The 18886-nt window shown below is 39.5% G+C and overlaps 1 protein-coding gene across 11 annotated transcripts in view; it reads right to left on the reverse strand.

Moving 5' to 3' along the window:
* Positions 1-18886, reverse strand: part of EBF1 (EBF transcription factor 1) — a 398013-nt gene that overhangs the window by 362492 nt on the left and 16635 nt on the right. For all 11 annotated transcript variants that reach the window (XM_068536302.1, XM_068536303.1, XM_068536304.1 and 8 more), the window contains 2 exons: positions 15245-15318; positions 5696-5764 (listed from right to left, as the gene is read on the reverse strand). In XM_068536302.1, coding sequence (XP_068392403.1) covers positions 5696-5764; positions 15245-15318 — 143 coding nt within the window. The remainder of the gene's footprint in view (positions 1-5695; positions 5765-15244; positions 15319-18886) is intronic.

Genomic DNA, 18886 nt, shown 5'->3' on the forward strand with positions numbered 1-18886 from the left:
TTTTTTTGCATTCGTTATTTTCTTATCACAGTAGCAAACTGCACACAAGTGTACAGGCTAATCTCACATTCAGAACGGTATTATCTGATATGTGATAAAATTTAGAATGATAGTCTCTCACATAAGTCTCAACGCTAATAATCACATATGAATTCCCACTGAGAAAACAAATGTTTAAATACGGTAGGATTAATAAACAACCATAAATTCACGCTCAGTGTCAGCGCTGGCTTTTCACTTTTGGAAAAACATAAACCTCTCAAACCAACCAAGAGGACAGCAATTATCCTGCCTGCAGCAATTTTAAAGGGTGAATGCCTCCTCCTTTTATTTTAATGGAGCATTCAAAGTTAGGAAATCAGGCAATATAAAAGGCGTATCAGAAATCTGAGAAATGCATTGATACCTCTGGTTCCTTGAGACCCAGATAGCTGTTTGTGTACCTTAGAGACTGATCATGTTTAGTGGTTGGTCCTTCTAAAAACTGATGAAGACCAAAATAATGAGTTGAAAGGTCAATGAAATAAAGCCATGAAACTCTAAAAGCCTCATCTGCAACTTTAATAAAAGTATGTTTATGTTCATGTTAGTTGAGGACATTTTTTACAGAAAATAAAGGAAAATTTTTAGTGAATTTTTGGATTTAAGTTTGATTATAAAGGACAGGGAAATCATTTACTGTCGAGGGAAACTGATGCCTTCACCATCTTAGGATTGTAGATCTAGGAATTAGAATATAGCCCACCCTGCTCAATGTTTTAAAAAAAACTCAATTATATTCTAATTCTAAAGTTTTACTATTGTTTTCCTATTATACAAATGAACATATATGTTACATAAACACATCAGGATCGATTTAATCAAGAAATTAGCTTGGTGATAAGACAACACTGCGCTTTTCTGAAAAGTCCTATCACAGCATTTAAACCTCTTAGATGAAGAATGGATCTTAAATAAAATTGTTTCTCTGAACAACCCTGACGTAAATCAACAGGTAAAATGGCCATTCCAATATTTTCACTCCTGAACATTCTATTTCAGACAACAATCATAAAGAAAACCCGTTTAGTGTCACCTAAGTGAAAGTGATCTAGTTGTGAAAGATCTTTAGAAAATCCTAGAAAAAAACAAATATACACTTCTTTTGTTCTTTTTAGGAGACCCTTGGGTAAGTGTGGCCTGAAGAGCTAATTCCGAACAGGCTAAATTCTTCATGTTACAAAATTCATGTATTTTTTTTAAATGTTGCATGTCAGGGCTTACATCTCAAATGTAGATACAGAGATTCCTATAAATGGAAAAGAAAGACAAATCTGTTAAAGCTGCAATAAGCAAACCCAAAATCTTTAGAGGGATATTAGTTGGCAGGCTTTAAAAATCCATGTTTTTAATATTGGCCGTGAGGGACCCAAAACTCGCCAGTTACTCAGGCCACATTATATCCCGAAAGGACTATGTCTAAATTCACACAAGACAGGAGAAGATAACTTGAGGAGGAATTTCATCCTTTATTATTTCTATCTATTAAAAGAAAACAGTCCACTTGTCAACTCTCATGATCCACAGCACAAAGAAATGAAGAATTGGGCTCTTATGTTCTCCCTTTATTTAGTGATCCAACTATTTCATCAATCACACTGATCTTAAATTGAAAAAACAAACAAACAAACAAACAAGTATTGAGCCATCCCCTATCCTGCCCTACTAGAAATAAGTGACACAAATCTGGCCGGAAACTTTAGGGCTCTATGGGAAAGGAATCCTATAGCATACTTCGGAGAAAGAAATGTTTTTGTAAGACCATCTGTATTCATCCATGTCATTGCTCAAAGGAAAATAAAGAGTTTTGTGAAGCAAATCTAGAATGCACAGTAATCCTAACTAACTAGATAAGGAATAACAGTCTGTACACTTAATATATTCAGTTCAAGCATTTATAAATAAGTTTCCACATAGAAAATGGAAGTTTTTTTATGAATTCAGAAAAACTGGGTTCCCAATTCAGACTACCCTATGTGACTTTTGTCATTATCATCTTTTCTGATTCTTACAAAGTAAACCTAATTAAGAACCTCCCTCATTAGTCTTCCAGAAAAATTAGCCCAGCTTATGCTAATTACTCCTGCAAAATTTAATAAACTCGTTGAAATGGGAATAGCCTAATGAGGTTTTATTTATTGAACTAAGATAACTCCAAGGAAAAAGGTTAGGACACAAGGATATCCAATGTTTTAATAAAACTACAATTTATTCAATTTCTAAACATGAATTTTATTGCAAACCTTTTAAATTCAAATATGAGTTGCTATATGAATATGTTAAATCAATCTCCACCTTAATCCAATAACTGCAAGTCATTTTTTGCTTTTTACTTTAACAATAATTACCACACATAGCCCTTTACCTCAACGATAATGAAATTTGCTGTTATTAGTTCCTGGTCATCAGCTATTAAACATAACACATTTGACTTTTCCCATGTCTACACAGCCCAGATATCTAGATCATCGGGCACAGCCTGGTTTTTTATAATTCTCAATCAAGCCATTTGGCATTAGGCAGAAATACAACCTGGCAGTCAACTCCAGATGCCCACTTTGTACATTTACAGAAATTTTCCTCCAAACTTGTTTGAAGTGACTTGACAAATTGTCACAATCGTAAAAAGAGTTGGGGTCGTATTTTTCTTACTTTGTCACACGTTATTATGAAAGAAGAAAGTAGAAACACATTTTCTAAATCACAGTATATAACTGCTGATTTTGTTAATTCCACTTTTTTGATACAGTATGCCGACCTGATGTCCCCAAATCACCGGCAGCAAAAAATACAGCCAAAATTTAACACAGAAATAGCTTACCCTGTACCATTGCCGTATGACCAGAAAGCCTCTTCTATCAATCCTATAAATAGTTTTCCTGAATAACCACTGCTAAAAGTCTTTTGACTGATAAAAATAGCACTGTTCTTCCAAAATCTGAAGGACAAGCAAAGGGAACTAAAAATCATTGGTGCCCAAAAGGTGACTGCATGTTAAACCTATGCTAAATCCTAACACAAGGATTGCCTCTACCCTCAGCTCTATAATTGCACATTGTATGCATCTTGTAAAAACAGTTACTATTGCTACTGAATGCAGGCCCCATAACCTATTTTTACAAAATATGCAGGGATTCGCATCCATAAATCTGAAAGCAAATCAAACCCTAAGCACGTAACACAGATATTATGCAATCGGTAATACAGAATCAAATTGGAAACTATGAAATTCAAACACGGTTGTCATCATTTTTTTTTCCTTTGCAGCAATTTTATGGAATTGAAAAATCTTTTCTATTTTGCCCTTCCTTGTGTAAGTTCTTTTCCTGTTGTTATTCTCTTCGCTTGTTGTTAAAAATGGAAGTTTCACATATCAGCACAGACAGGACTGGAGCTTTTAAAACCTTTGGCAGACTGAAGGACAAATAAATTCTGAAAACTCAGATGCAAATAAAAATAGCTAAATGGGGTTGTGCATATCAGCTGGCATCACTGCTTGAAAAGACGGTTCATGGGAGACAGTGGCAACAGCCAGCAAATAAACATATGTCGGGACTCATGCAGATACCCTGGGTTTCAGCCGTTTTTCAAGTACTCCTCTCTTAAGAGACCAAGATTGGCTAACACCGTTTTCTACTTTGTCAAACCAAAAAAGAAAAAATGAAAAGGATAAATGTCATGAGTAATATCTCTAAAGCCACCGACAGTATAAAGTGCATACTTACTTTGCCTAAATTGTTTGAACTACCCCAGCCAAGGAAAGGTTTTAAGTACCCTACTGGGACAGATGCAAGGCGGCAACAATAGAAGCCACACTAATGCAATCCAGGTAACACAATCCTGTTTCAAAAACACGGGCCGGGCTAATTACAGCACTGCTGAGTCAAGTTTCTTATGCCATCGCAACCCACAGAAACAGGTCAAAATCAAATGTTATTCAAACCACAGTCATATCAACCTTCTATATCAGAGTCACGGCTTAAAACCAAACGAAGAACTTAAAAGCTTAACCCATTCAAAAGCAAAAAAAAGTGTTTTCATTGCGGATGGCAAAGTAAGGTTCTTGTCATCATCTGAACCAAAAGAAACTGTGTGGCAGAACCGAATGTTGATAGTTTCAAAGTTTGGGGGAATATTTGGGCTGGTCCTTTGATCAGAACACTTTCTTTTTGATAGAAGAGTAAAATCTGCTTAAAATAACAAATGGCATTTTGAAGAGAGGTATTTAAGTGAAACAAACAACATAAAGGTTATATTTATTTTTTATCTTATTCATTTAAAGATTTATCTGCCATTGCAGAAAAAAGAAATTACATAATGGCATGTCTGCTTTTGTAGATAAACATGCTATGCTAATTCCATAGGCAGCACACAACTTCATTACACACTAAACCATTGATGTTTTTAACTTTGAATCAAAGATATTAATCCTCACGTATCAAGCAAAGATATATGTCTTTGGTGAGTATTAGTGAAAGATATTTAGTTAAAATATCTGATTGAAATGTAAGTTTTATAAAGCTACTTGGCAATCAAAATTGGGTTTAAGCCTGAAGAATCACATAAGTCAAAATCAACAACCAATGTTTTGTCACAAATTACAATAAAGCAAACACTTTTTCAGTCAACTGAAAAATGACAGAGCAAGCCTCCAAAAAGTAAAGAATTGGAAAGACAGATGGGTGGGCGGGGCAGGGGGGAGGTGTCAAAAATCATTATTACCAAACCCCAAAAGGGACTTTTGTTCAGCTGTTGATTTCCTCAATGAGGGATCAGTCAGTCTTACCTGTAAGACTCTTCCAGCTAACGGAGGGTGCTAGCTCTTGTCCTAGCTGACAACTGACAGTATCTATAAACCTTCCAGGCCATTTAACTCCCAATGAGTAATGCTATGTAACAAATGGTTTATCATACATGTTTCCATACAATGAATTTCAATAATTAAAATGTAAAACGAATATTTGGAATGCAACTTTGCATAATCTGTGCACACACTGACTCAAAATTGCGCCGAACAACTAAAACAGATTTATTGTTCTACAGTGATTTACTTGGTCATGTCAGATTAGTAATATGGATCTGTTTAAAAACACAATAATTAAGACAAGCAGGATAAATTAATCAGCTACAAGGCAGCATGAGCTACAATCAAACACGGGAAATTACTGTAGAAAATCCTGGTTCACAGATCTCTTTAAAACTGCTTTTATGCATAAATAAAACCTTAAAATGTAGATGGATTGCGTCCAACAGAACTACTGTAGCTAAAAGTGATAATGATTCAAACATTTTTCAAATAAAAGTTAAATATTTATAAGCACCCAACCACATTTCATAAATCACAAACTATTATTATTTTATTTCTGAAGCTTCCTGGCACAGCGCGAGGATTGAGCCACAGAAAGTCAAGAAAGAAGAAAATATGCCTTTAGGAGCGTGAATCAGACACAAAACTGGAGCAATCCAAGAAAACAGGCCTCCAAAGAACATTCCATATGGCTTTCCCAGGAATCGCAATAGCTCGGCGCAGCTGAAGTCATGACCAACAGGCAAATTTCGGCCACATGCCTTCCTAACCCTCACCCATGAGCCGCGCAAGGCAGGTGTTTCATTATAATGAGGAAAAAGAACCGAGAGAAAGTAGAGCGGTCCCTACCTGTCAATTATCACTGGATCTGAGGGAGTCTCATTTCGGTTGCCACAGCTTTTCTTGTCACAACAGCGGCTATGGAGCAAAAGCAAGAGGATTTAGTACAACCATTACCATGTAAAATCATCATTTAGGCAGACAGAAGGTTCAAATTGCTGGGTTGCAAACGCTAGAATTACCACAAAGCCATACCTGGCAATCAACGGATCCCTGAGACAGAACGTTCTATTTGGGTCACCTATGGGTTAATGGCCAGGATTAACCTCTCCCTGCACAAAGGAGGGAGGGAGAGGGACTCCCACGGAGCGAGGACTGACAGCCCTAAGATGGGGTCTTCCCATCACTGCCCGCAGGACTGGAAGAGTTCACTGTGAAATGCATTATTATTACATCTACCCAATGAGAATATTCAGGGTTGTGGGTGGCTTAAACACTCTTCCCTCAAGATCACACTAATTGTGTGGAACGCGTCAATAATGAGGTATGAGTGATTTCTCCCCCTCCAGTCATTTTGTATTAAATGGATTCCTTTTTCTTCTCCTTCCTCTTTTATGGGAGACGTTTCCTTCAACCACAACCTTCCCCAAATCCTAAAACTATAACTGTTTGCTTTTGAACCATGTTCAGAATGTAAGAATAAAAGTACAACACAATAATTAAGACAAAGAGGCAAGATAAAAGAAAACAGAGATCCACACATCCTCTGGCTTTTGTGCCCTGCTCTGGCCACTGTGCAAGTTTCCTGGAAGCATTTAGGACAGTTGCTCCAAAGCCTGGCAAAAGCCTGACAATGGACGCTCTTTATTAGGTCAGAGAAAAGGCAGACGTGGGCAAGAAAAGCACCTACTATCAAAATCCCACCCCACGTGTGACCTTAAAGTTGACAGTTTTTTCTTAAACTGAGATGCTTCTAAAAAGTGAAAAAATTAGGGTTTTTGAAAACTACCCATGGTCAATGGAAATCCGTCCATCTGAGACTTGTTTGCAAATAAGAAATGTGTCCACTGGCCAGTCTATACCCAAGGGCACACTATAAAAGCACGTATTTGATCAGTCAAGGAGGTGAGGGAGTTATCCAAGCATTATACATTGCCTTGCACCACAAATAAAATATGCACTTTTCTCCCTCTCGCTTACACAAGCACGCATGCACACACACAAACATACACACAGACTCATTCGACTTAGTGAATCATAGAGCCTAAATTTAGAAGGCTGCTAGAGAGAAACAAACACTGAACTTCATTTTCAGGACCCAGAAATATTACGCCTGCACAGGGAGTCTTTCAGCAAAGTTAGGAAGTCTCTCTTTTGGCTGTAACTATATCTCTGAAAAGAGAATCAGCTTCCATATTTGGTGCTCATTCTATTTGCTTCTCGTATCTTCAGAAAACAACAGCAAGAATTGTATCTCCTTTGTCAAAACCCCAGCTAAAAACCATGCCACTCCCTTAAGAGCCTTTCCTTTTCTGATTCAGAGGAAACTATTTCCTCCAGGCCTGAGTTCTGCTATACTAGTACCTTGAGGATAGAAAGCCCAAAGGATCCCAATACCTAAAATGAAGAAACAAGGGAATGAGAAGTATAGTCGTTGAAATGCATACAAAAAATAATAATAATAATAATTTACAAACTAAACTCCATCCTCCCTGAACTCTACTCCCTTGCACCTACATCTCAAGGGCTTTGCCAGAAGAGCACAGTGGTTAAGCACACCGACTCTGGAATCCGAGCGGCTTGTGGCAGCTGGAGCAAGGTATTCCACCTCCTGGGGTCTTAGTTTCCTCAGGTGTAAAATGGGGCGATTGTGGTACCCACCCCTAAGTGTGAGGGCTCAGGTCTCCAAAAGCAGCCCATGGACAGAGCCCAGGTCTTTACCCAGGGATAAAAGCAATGCATGGGAAGGCCTATTTCTCCTTTCTATTTTCCATTTGTTCCTTTCTTTTTCAAAACAGCGACTGGGCAAATCCCCATTGGTCAAACCCTCACCATTGTCCTGCCTGGACTGAATGCCTTCCAGGGACTCTTCCAACTCACCTGATGATAATTTCAGACTAGAATCTACATCTCAAGACAACCTGATTCTCTCCCTCCTCGCTGTCATCACCCTCATCCAAGTCGCTTTCACTTCTCGCTTTAACTCCTGCAGTGGCCTCCCACCTGGTCTCTCTGTCTCTACTCTTCACCCCCCATGACAGCCAGAGTGATCTTTTCAAAATGTCAATTGGACTGTGTAACTTCACCGCCCAAGACCTTTTAATGGCTTCCCACCGCACTGAGAATACATCTATGGCCAGACCACCTCCCAGTCTCCTGTCACTCTCCTCCAACTTGCCAAGCTGCAGCCTCACTGGCCAATTTCAATCTCTCTAATGGGCCACGCTCAGTCTGACCTCAGGCCCAGGTCCGGGCAGGCCTCCGGGCCTGGACCGCTCCTCATCCAAGCCCTGCCTAGTTAGCCAGCCTCTACCCCCTCTTTGGGCCTCAGCCTCTAGGCTCCTTCCTTCCTCAGAGAAGCTGGCCCTGACACTTGATAGGTTCCTCTGGTTTTTCCTTTCAGGGCATGAAACACAAAGCAAATTATATACTTACATATATATTTGCATATTTTTTTGTCACTGTCTCCTCCCACCCCCTCCCCTACTAACTCATATGCTTCATAAAGGAACACACTGTCAATTTTATTTACCTAATGAGTAGCATAAGGCCTGGGACAGAATAGAGAAGCTCAAATATTGGTTGGTGGATTGGATGACTTCATGAATGAATGTAATGTACTGGGGAAAACACAATCCAAGAAAACAGGAAGGTAGCAGATAGAGGAAGCCAAGCTGACCCTCTGAGCAGACACTGCTGAGGAAAGGAACGTTCACCTCCACCCCACCCCATACGCCAGACCACCTCCCCAAGCAAGGGCCACACTAGGCCTGAGATTTGCCCTGTGCCTTAAGCACTCTCTTCATCCCCTTAAAATAAAAATGCCCTGGAGTGCAGCCAGCTGAATCGAAGCACAGCCTAAGTGAGAACAACCCCTCTCTGCTGTGCCCCCAAGGGACCCAGGGAAAAAAGCAGATGCGAAGAACAGAAGTGTAGAAGGACTAATAGAATAGGAATAAAATAGGGATAATGAAGAAAGGAAAACAGACTAAAGGGCTGGAGGTCATTTATCATTTACAAAACCTTATACAAAGTATGAAAAATAGCCCAACAGGTTTCCTGCCTCTCAAGTCATGTCACTGCATCACATAGTCATCACCCCCAAAACGGGATTCTTGGGCTCTGCTCTGCGTCTGGGGTGGCAACAAAACAGTGTCTACAGTTTAAGCCCACTTTTAAAATATATTCATATACACATATACATATATGTGTGTGTACATATATACATGTAAATATGGAACTGTGTGCAGCATTAAAAAGAACGAAGGTGGGTTTGTACACACCATCACGGAAAGAAGTCTACATCATATTATGACCTGAGAAAGCCAAGCTGCAGAATAGTATGTACGGTATGGTCCTACTTCTAGGAGAAAAAAAGGAAAGACTGAGAGAGAGGGAGGGAGTGAGGGGAAGAGACAAATAGTTTCACAAGCCAGTTCATACCCTCACTTCACTCAAATTTCTGCACAAAGTGACAGCCTGCAAAAGCCCTTCCCTGACTACCCCCAGAGCTCTCTAGCCCCTCATCCTGCTTCACTTTTCTTCCTAGCACTCATCACATTATATTTTATATTTGTCTTCTTATTTATTGTCTGTCTTTGAGTACAAGGGCCTTAGACTGTTCTGTTCATCCCTGAGTCCCCAGCAACTAGAACAGACTGCAGCGCACAGTAGGCCCTCTGGAAGTATTTTTTGAATGAATGACTAGAAACTTCAAAGAAATAGCCTATAAGGAGTGGAATAAGTGGGGAAGTATAGAGGATATATATTTTGTTTCTGTACTCCTGCAGTCTTCTGCTTTGTATTGTAATATTATTTTCTTATTAAAAGACTAAAAATCAACTGCAAATTGGGGAAGGAAGGTCTTCCTTTAGGCTGAGCTGGCATCTAAGCCCCTGAAGCTCCCTAGTTCTAGCCCAGAGCCAAGCAGAGCAAGGACCTGTCTTCCTTCCCTGTGATGGTCTTTCTTGCCTTCTCTGTCCTCCCTTCTCCAAGCTGAACTGCTCCCTATGTCCCTCTACTGAACTCAGAAGGACTGAGAAAGGTGGGTACCAACCACCACTCTACACAAGGCAGGCATTAAGCAAGAGGACAGAATGAAGGGAGAACAGATTCACTTGTGTTTAAGGCAGGAGAGGTCTTGGGCTGAAACAGTACAGTACATGGAACAACAGATGCAAAAGCACTTCAAGGGAAAAGTTACCAGGTTAACAGAAGAAATTACAGTGCTAATCATGTCCTCATTATTGTGTGACTGATGGATCTTCATCCCTTCAAATGCTGTTCTTTAGACTCCTACTGTGTTTGTCAGGCACTGCACCAGGCACAGACCTGGCATTTGCTTCCTAAAGCAGGAATCTGTCAGGGGGCTCGGAGTCTCCTCATTTGCTTTGTCACAGAGCTGGATTCCCACTACTTCACATCCCTTCGCAACCTGCAACCCAAGTGGCAGGAGAGCAATGTGGCCCATCACTGGAGTGGGGACCCAGCACCTGGTGTCCTACGTACACTGTGGACCCAAAACAGCAGCCCTTTCCCCAGCAAGATCGTGCATCCCTCAGACAAGCTAGTCCAGGGAAAAGCAAGCTTGTGAGTTTCTTCCTTAGCAGCATGACACAGGTGGCATCTCTCTAGTGCACTGACACATGGCTTCATAAATCATGGCAAGAAACATATACTTGTTTCCTGGTCATGAGGCCTGCAGATCCTCATCTTAGGGACATGGAACTTCTTCCCATAAGTAGAGGCTCTCTCAAGTGGAGGAAAGCAACAGCTCCATCTCTAAGCTTTACAACAAAAAGCAAGATTATCTTACCCATTTAGCCAAAGTGGCTAGAGAATGAGATATATGAGTTATCTGAATAGTCTGATTAATAGTAATAAGCTCATTCTTTCCCTCAGTTAACCAACATAAGTTTTTCCATTCTTTAAAAAAAGACACACTCCTTCTTTTCTCTTGAGTTGGTTTCTTCACTGTCCAGCTGTCCCCTTGCCAGAGTTGCCGTCACTCCTTGCCACCTGAACCCCATAAAAGCTGGCTTCTGGGCCTCAGCGCCAACTTGAATGTCTTCTCTTGAAGTTCACCAGTGACTTTCTGGTGCTTTTCTCAGTATTCAAGTTTATCTGGATCTCCCTACACTTACTACATGGATGGCTCCCTGTCTTTGAAACACCCTCCTTTTATTTCTAGGCTCTGTATGCTCAAGGTTCTTTTTCCTAATTCTCGAACACACTAAATAAGATGGTTGCCCAAGAACGTATCCATGGCCTCTTCTCTTTCTATTCACCCATCCTTGTCAATCCCATGTAAGCCCATAGCTTTACCTTGCACCTTTGAGAAAAGACCTCAGAAGTTGGTTATCCTTCGCCCTGACTCTCTGCCCAGCTCCAGGCCAAAGGCCCACCATCTGCAGACCTCTCCCCAGAGAAATCCTGCCTGAACTGCCAACAAATGGACCAAAACGCTCCTTCATGCACCCTCTAAAATCCAGGTCCTGTCTCACCTTCCTCCCAATCCCTGCAGCTAAAACCCACCGGCAAGTATGTCCTCCTTTCTCTGAGCAGCTGTGGTCCTTGGCCTCCCCTCTTATCCCTGTCTACCCTTTCTACAGTGCTGTCTAGTTATCTGTTTTATGGGTCTCATTCTCCCAGGCTAACCTGTCAGCTCTCCTACTATAGGGGCCAGTCCTCTTTGGCTCTTCATTCCACTGTGCTTTGCACATAGCACGTGCTAAAATAATGAATGAAAATATACTTAACAGCACACCTAGAATGAACAAAGCATGTTAACATTTTAGTAGACACTTCCCTTCCTTTCAATATTCTCTTACCATCTTTCCCTTTGAGCAACTCTGTGCCAGGTACTTAACTAGGCACTGCAGATGTTGCTACTACTGCTCCCACTACTTCCACTGCTTCTATTAATATCAATACTGATACTACTGCTGCTACTATTAATAATGACAATAGACATTCGGCACTTACTATGTGTCAGGTACCATGATAAGCATTTATCGGGATTACAGCATTTAATCTTAACAACCACCCTATGAGAGAAGCAATAGTTTCTCCCCATTTCACACATGGGCAACTAAAGCAGAGAGGAAAACTGGGTAACTTCTTTGTCTTCAAGGATCTCTTAGTCCAGCAAAGAAAGACAGGCCTTGGACACACAATTACAATGTGCTGCATGCTATGAAGGAAAAGCGCAGGATATCACAGGAATGCATAATAAGGGGACCTCGTTCAGGCCAACGACCGGGGATGCTTAAGTGGGAATCTGAAGGAAAAAATGAGAATAAACCAGCCAAAGAGGAAGGAAGAACAAGCCATATCAAGGGACCAGGCTAGCCCTGGGAGCTCATGGTCCACAATGTTAGGCACTGACAGTGGGAAAAAAATGCCTTCCTAAATACGGCACCCATCCCCTGCAATTGTCCTGTTCACTGGAAAGGGAGAAAATCTGCTTTGCCCTGCCTGGGGGGGCTGGGAACTAGACTCACCTACCAAGCAGAGTTCCTATTTTCCATTCACATTTTAAACACAGGATGTGGAGATGCATTTATAATCAAATGCTTTGTGGAATGAATCCTGCTTTTAAAAATCCTTCATGGGGCCACCATACTTTTTAAGAGCTTAATCACCAAGTATTAGCAAAATGTAATAATGATGATTGGTATAATAAATTCCAGTTTACAAAAATGCAGAACCTCTCCCAGAATTCCATGGAAAGAGTTCTATGCCATCAAGTCAAAGGGGTTTTGTCTCAAAGAGAGACAATAATAACAATCTCATGGCAGTAAGTCCTTGAGACAGCTCATGCAATAGGGTTACCCTCTCAACAGAACAAAACTGATTTTTTTAAAATTTGTAGCCACCTAATACACAATTGCCTGGTGTTTATTTTTTTATTTTTCTTTTTTCTTTGATGACAACAAAACAGAATCATCCCAAGCCCTTTCCTGTCGATCTAAATTCTCTGTGTCTCCTTCATCTGTAGCTCCAACATACTATAAATATACCTCTCTTGTGACATAAACACAAAGTTTTATTGTGCCGTTAGCCTTGATAGAAAGCACTGCAGAAAGTTGTTTAGAAATTAAATATCTAAAACAACCTATTTTAAAATCCAGGGCCCTCACTATTTCATGTCTGCAGTGAAGAAATTTCATCTTGGGGAGAGCAAGCTGTCTTTCACACCATATGGTTAATGGTGGTGCATAGCAATTAGCCAGGCTGATTAATGGTGAACAGACTCTAATTTTATGCTTATAATTGAGCCTGCATTTGCACCCCTGGTGCAAATTCAGCACATCCCAACTTCCACTTACAACCGGCAAGAAATCAAGAGAAATAGGATGGTGTGGAAAGTGAGAATTTTTTTCCTAAAGCCCCCTAAAGAGCATCAGATTTGCAATTTAAAAGACTGTTAGCCACACAATAGATGACAGGCTTGTGTAATAGGGTCATGGCGGCCTGGTAAACAAACAGTACCCCTTACACATCTATAGGCAGCCAGGAAAACCATCATCTGTAACATTAGTAGGATGACATTTTGAATATGGCTCTTCCCTCTTAGCCATGCAGTACAAACATCATTTGCCTTCAGTGGCTTGAGAATTTTATTTTTTGCTATTTTTATGTTTCTAAAAAATAGAAAGAACATCAGCAGTAAAGCACATCAACCAGCATCATAACGTACTTTGGACCAATGAATTTTAAGAACAAGAAAAATATAAATTGCATTAACAGAGTGTAGGCTTGTGTGTGAAAGGCATAATATAGCTTAAGTATTTTAAGAATAATTTCTAGCATAGTCCAAACAAGTACAGATATGAGATACAAATCTATGATTTATAGATAATAGTTGGCCTGTTGGTTGATATCCATCTTCCTGTCTCCTGTTTGCTGGAATCACATGGAACAGAATACGGAAAATTCATTCTAACAACATGCTAATTGTGGGAAGATAAAATAGAGATATGGCTGGAAAAATAGTAATACGAAGGAGGTCATTTTTTTAATGCTTTTCAAAATGATTTTACTCATTTTATTCTGAAGAGTGCAGCTCAGCTTTAGCTGTGCAATTGTTGTATACAGTATAACACTAATTTTGCCTAGTAATATCTTCTAAGAAATCCATGACCATAGTTTTGGATTTTGTTGCTGCTTTAAAGTTAGAGAAAAGCAACCTGTTTTCGGAACAATTAACAAGTTTTACAAACCACTAAAGTGAAAACTTGTGAAACTCCTGTATATTTTAGAATAATATATTAGTATGTTTTTTAAAAAGGAGAAAAAGAAATTTTTACATACATACATATTATACATACAGAAGAAGTTACTACTTGGGACTTCACTAAGGAAACACATTAATCTCTTTTCTATTTTATTTCCACCTGTAGAGTTTTCAGATTGCTTTCCCCACAAGTCCGTGGGCAGCAAATAAACCCACCCATGCCGAAGCAGCAGCTGAAAGTCCTAAATGGTTTGGTCAGTAATAGTCAGGAGACAAGCATGCTTTGTGCCAGGAGAGCCTGCGTGGCTAACAAAGCAATTAGTAGCCCTTCCCTGATGCAGAGTGTCATCGTCATGCTTTATCCAATTACTCAGAATATATCAGAAGCAAAGTGCCAGTGTTATTTTATGAAGAATTAGAATCCTAAACTGCAAGTTAAAAGGCTGTTCTCTGGTTTACTCTCTCCCATGTGGAGGGCTGGCTGAGGCCATGGAAGTGAATGTGGTCTGCTTGCCTGGTTTCAAACGTAGCTTCAGACAAAAATAAAGATACTCATTTGTGGACCACATGAATGTTTATACCTTTCAGTGACTCATCTTTGCCATCCTTCCAAAAGCTCGCTACATTTAAGAAATGTTAGCTACATTGTCATAGTTATATAAAAGGTAACTAAGATTAAGAGATCAGATGTGGGGTTGGTGTGGGGAGGAATGATGCCTATGTACGGATGGTCACATTTTTAAGTGGAAGAATTAAAAAGGGGAACTATAACTTTCAAGTCTTATCCAAACAGAGGTTTCTGCTGATATCAATAGAACTCTTATTTTACTAGCAATGCAGTTGAGCACATATATTAACACTAAAAGGGTTATATTGTATTTTACTCGATTGAAAGGAAAACGGGGCAGGCACTGCTTTGTGCCCATTAACAATGTGATATCAAAATGGAAATGTATGTCTTTTAGGATGAAATCTAATAAATAATTGAGAACCACTGTGATGCCCGACACTTTACTACCAAATACTCACATCTAACAGTTTTTAGATTGTCTAACAGAAGATAAACATATACCCAAAAATAGACCTGAATTCACCTAGATTTGAGATACAAATTCATCTTCTCTTTTCTAATTAAAGGGAAAGAACAAGGTATTTCTTACCTGCACATGATTTCGTGTGTGAGCAAGACTCGGCACATTTCTGGGTTCTTGTCTTGGCCTTCATACACTATGGCCTGTAAACAAAGGCACGATTTGAGCTAAGAATGGAACCAAGTAGCAGAGGACAAACTACCACAGTCGAGTTCTTGACCATTCACCACTGCCGCAAGGCCAATTAGCTTTCAGAGCCAAAGGCCTCACTGGGCTGATTGTTTTAAGACAGCTGTTAAGGATCAACCCAAATTGAGTGGAAGGGGATATGTTCCTCTTTGTCCCATCAACCACCTTATTATAACACACATCTTTGGATCCTTGTATGAGATGGGCTTCTGTCGTCAAGACAACCACAATTCTCTCTTCAATTCAGAATAAAAATAAATCTAATCAATGGGGAAGGAAAAACCCAGAAGGCTTAGCAGATTGAGATACTAGTGATTTAAAATATAGAAAAGCACATGGATTTTATTTTTAAATGATTTGTATTTGTCGCCTCATTTTACTACTTCCAACTCCAACATGCAATATTCTAGAGGTAAGTAGTAGAAAACAAGTGAGGGTATGGTTAATGAGTCCACTCACTGTCTTGAGATGATTCATCAATCAGGGGAAATCCTTCCTGCCTACAGGTTGAAAACATGTGCTCTCTGGGGTGTATAACCACCCAAACAGTAATACTCGCCCGCATATGCTGGGGGAAGGGCAGGGTTGGGGCGGGGGGAGTTAAGCCATAGTTATCTCCCTCAACTAAGAAGAATTACATCTGACTCTTAAAATTTGTTGGAGTCCCAAACCACCTCACCAGCCAAGATGTGTTTGTCTGTTTTTAGTAATATGTGTACAAACATTTTCCTTAAGGTCACCAGGAAGTTTCCTTGAGACCTCTGCTTACTGGAAGATCTACATGTTAACACCTGGGCCAAAGAAAAGCTCACAGCTATGGGTAGAGCAGTGCTCTGCATGGGGATACATTTTAACTAACTTAACAATGTAGCACTGCATAGTACTAATATAACACAGCTTCAAATTGTTAACAAAATTACTTTCACACATTCAGATAACTCTCAATTTCTTGGTGATGAAACTACTTAAATTAACCAGAGACTTTTTAGGATACACAGAAACTGCAGTAACTAACTTATAGTTGGCTGGAATGTGCTTGTTTATGAACCTGAGACTTTTAGAACTGTAAATGATGGAGGACAGCTTATGACACTATGTGTGCAGACCTTCAGAGCAGGCTCTGACTTTGTTACCTAACTCCATTACAAAACAAAAATTGCAACAAATTAAAAAATGACAAAAAGTACCTGCATAAGGAGAAAACATTTCTCTACCATTGGCCCATCAAAAGCATTTTTATGGTTAGCCTGTTATAACCCTATATTTTTTAATGTTTTATTTTGCCATAATTTTAGATGCACAGAAAAATAGTAAGGATATATAAAGAATTCCAAGATACACTTTACCCAGATGCCTCAAGTGTTTACATTTTAGTAAGTTTGTTTTATTCTTCTTTCTTTCTCCATTTTCTTTTCCTGAACCATTTATTAGTTAACTGCAGACGTGCCCTAAATACTTCAGTATGTATTTCCTTAAAACAAGGAATTATCTTACATAACCATAGCACAATTATCTGAATCACAAAATTAACATTGATACAATACAATAATCTAATGTAAACATCTGAGACTCACCAAATACCCAATAATGTCTTTTATAGCAAACAACAACAAAACCAATACCAATCACTGCATTCAGTTGTCATATCTCCTTCAATAAGGAATATTCCTGAGTCTTTGTATTTCATGACATTGACATTTTTGAAGAATATAGGCCAGTTATTTTTTAGAACATCCTCAATTTGGGTTTGTCTAATGTTTCCTCAGACTTAGACTAAAGTTATGTAATTCAGGGCCGGAATACCACAGACATGACGCTGAGTTCTTCTCCCTGTATCACATCACACTGTCAACTAGTTCCACTAATGCCAGTGAACTCTGACCATTTGGTTAAGGGGGTGCCTGCCACCCATCAGACAGCACAGCCAGATTTGTGTACTGTAAAGTTACTACTTCACTTTAAGTAATTCATAACTATCCTCTGGGGAAATCATCTAGATTATGTTAACATAATATTATGACTTAAATTTTCACCCATTAGTTTTAGCATGCACTGATGATGCGTTCCTGCAATCTTAAAAGACCTTTTAAATACCCAGGAAGTTGCTTTACTCGAGAAAATGCATTAAGTAAATTGAAAATGTTTTAAAAACCAAAACTTATATCTGCCTGCTTTATTTACTGCAATCACTGCTTTAAAAAAATCAAAGAAACACTGTAAATAACTGATTAGAGCTCATACATGGTGCTAAAAAATTCTATTATGCATTTCTGAGAAATCCTATTACCACTACATGTTTTGTGTGTTCTCTTAATACCCCTGAAAACCTGTTTCAACTTTAGTTTTCTGTCATGCTAAACTAATACAAATAACTTGGTGAATAAAATTCACAGGTATTAATGGGGTTTTCCTTCCTGTTTAAAAAAAAAATTGGTTTTGGGAGGAGAAAGGAGTATCAATTACATCAGACCTTCTCATTTTGACTCTTTCTAGATAATACCAATATTATTTTTTACTGAGGCTGCTGGTTCCACTGAAATCAGTGGGCCCATGATGATACTCAATTAAAGATATGCTGCAGTGAAAATATGTTGATGCCCCCCCTCAAACAGTAGATGACCCATGGTCTCCCAGGTGTTCCATGTTTTTGTCTTTGGTGACTGAACATCATTTGTTGAAGGCCCAGGGCCTCCGTAATACATCTCTACCAAATGTCAACCTGCCACTTCGCTTCTGGCAGCAGAGTCAAAATGGAGAATCTTCTCTACATCAAGCATAGGAAAATGAAAGCATGAGTTTGGATTTGCTCAGAAATAGTTAAACTCTGGGGACAGAAAGAAGCATGAAGTTTCTTCTGTCCCTTTCCTTGGGGCCTCAGCAGAACAATACTTCTCAGCACATAAACACAGATAAAGAAGTGCTTGCTGCTTCTGTGACTTCTGAAATAAAAACAAGTGAAACAGAGAGTCTTCTCCCTCTCCTAAGGAGTAGAACTAAAATCCTGGAAATAGTGTAATCTAGAACCTCAGTGTAATAGAGTTAGCTACACAGTGAAACTCTGTCAAAGGCAGCTCCACCTCCAGCCTCGCCTAAGCAGTTTTTGTTACTGAAAAAGCTTGTTAAAACACACACACACACACCACACACACGCAACGCACCACACACACACACACACACACACCACACTATTATATAAAAGTATGGTCCAAGAAATCGACATTCTGATGAGATCCAACATAGGAAAACAGGATAAATCTATTTTGATGAATGTCTCCGATGTAGAGTGTCAACAATAAAACAGACATTTTAAAAATGCCTACAAGTTCTCCCTCCAGCTTTCACACATACCACATCTCTACCCTGTACATTTAGCACACACGTCAAGACTGGTTCACAGTTCAGCAAACCCAGACTTCGAGCCTAAAAGGAAAGGGGTTCTCTAACACCAGCTTAGGGAGAAGTTTCTGCTTGTTTTCCCAATTTAAATAGGTGCCTCTTTGGGGTATGAGTGAAGCTCATTGA

This window comes from Eschrichtius robustus, chromosome 2 (assembly GCF_028021215.1).
Source record: "Eschrichtius robustus isolate mEscRob2 chromosome 2, mEscRob2.pri, whole genome shotgun sequence".
Classification (NCBI taxonomy): Eukaryota; Metazoa; Chordata; class Mammalia; order Artiodactyla; family Eschrichtiidae; genus Eschrichtius; species Eschrichtius robustus.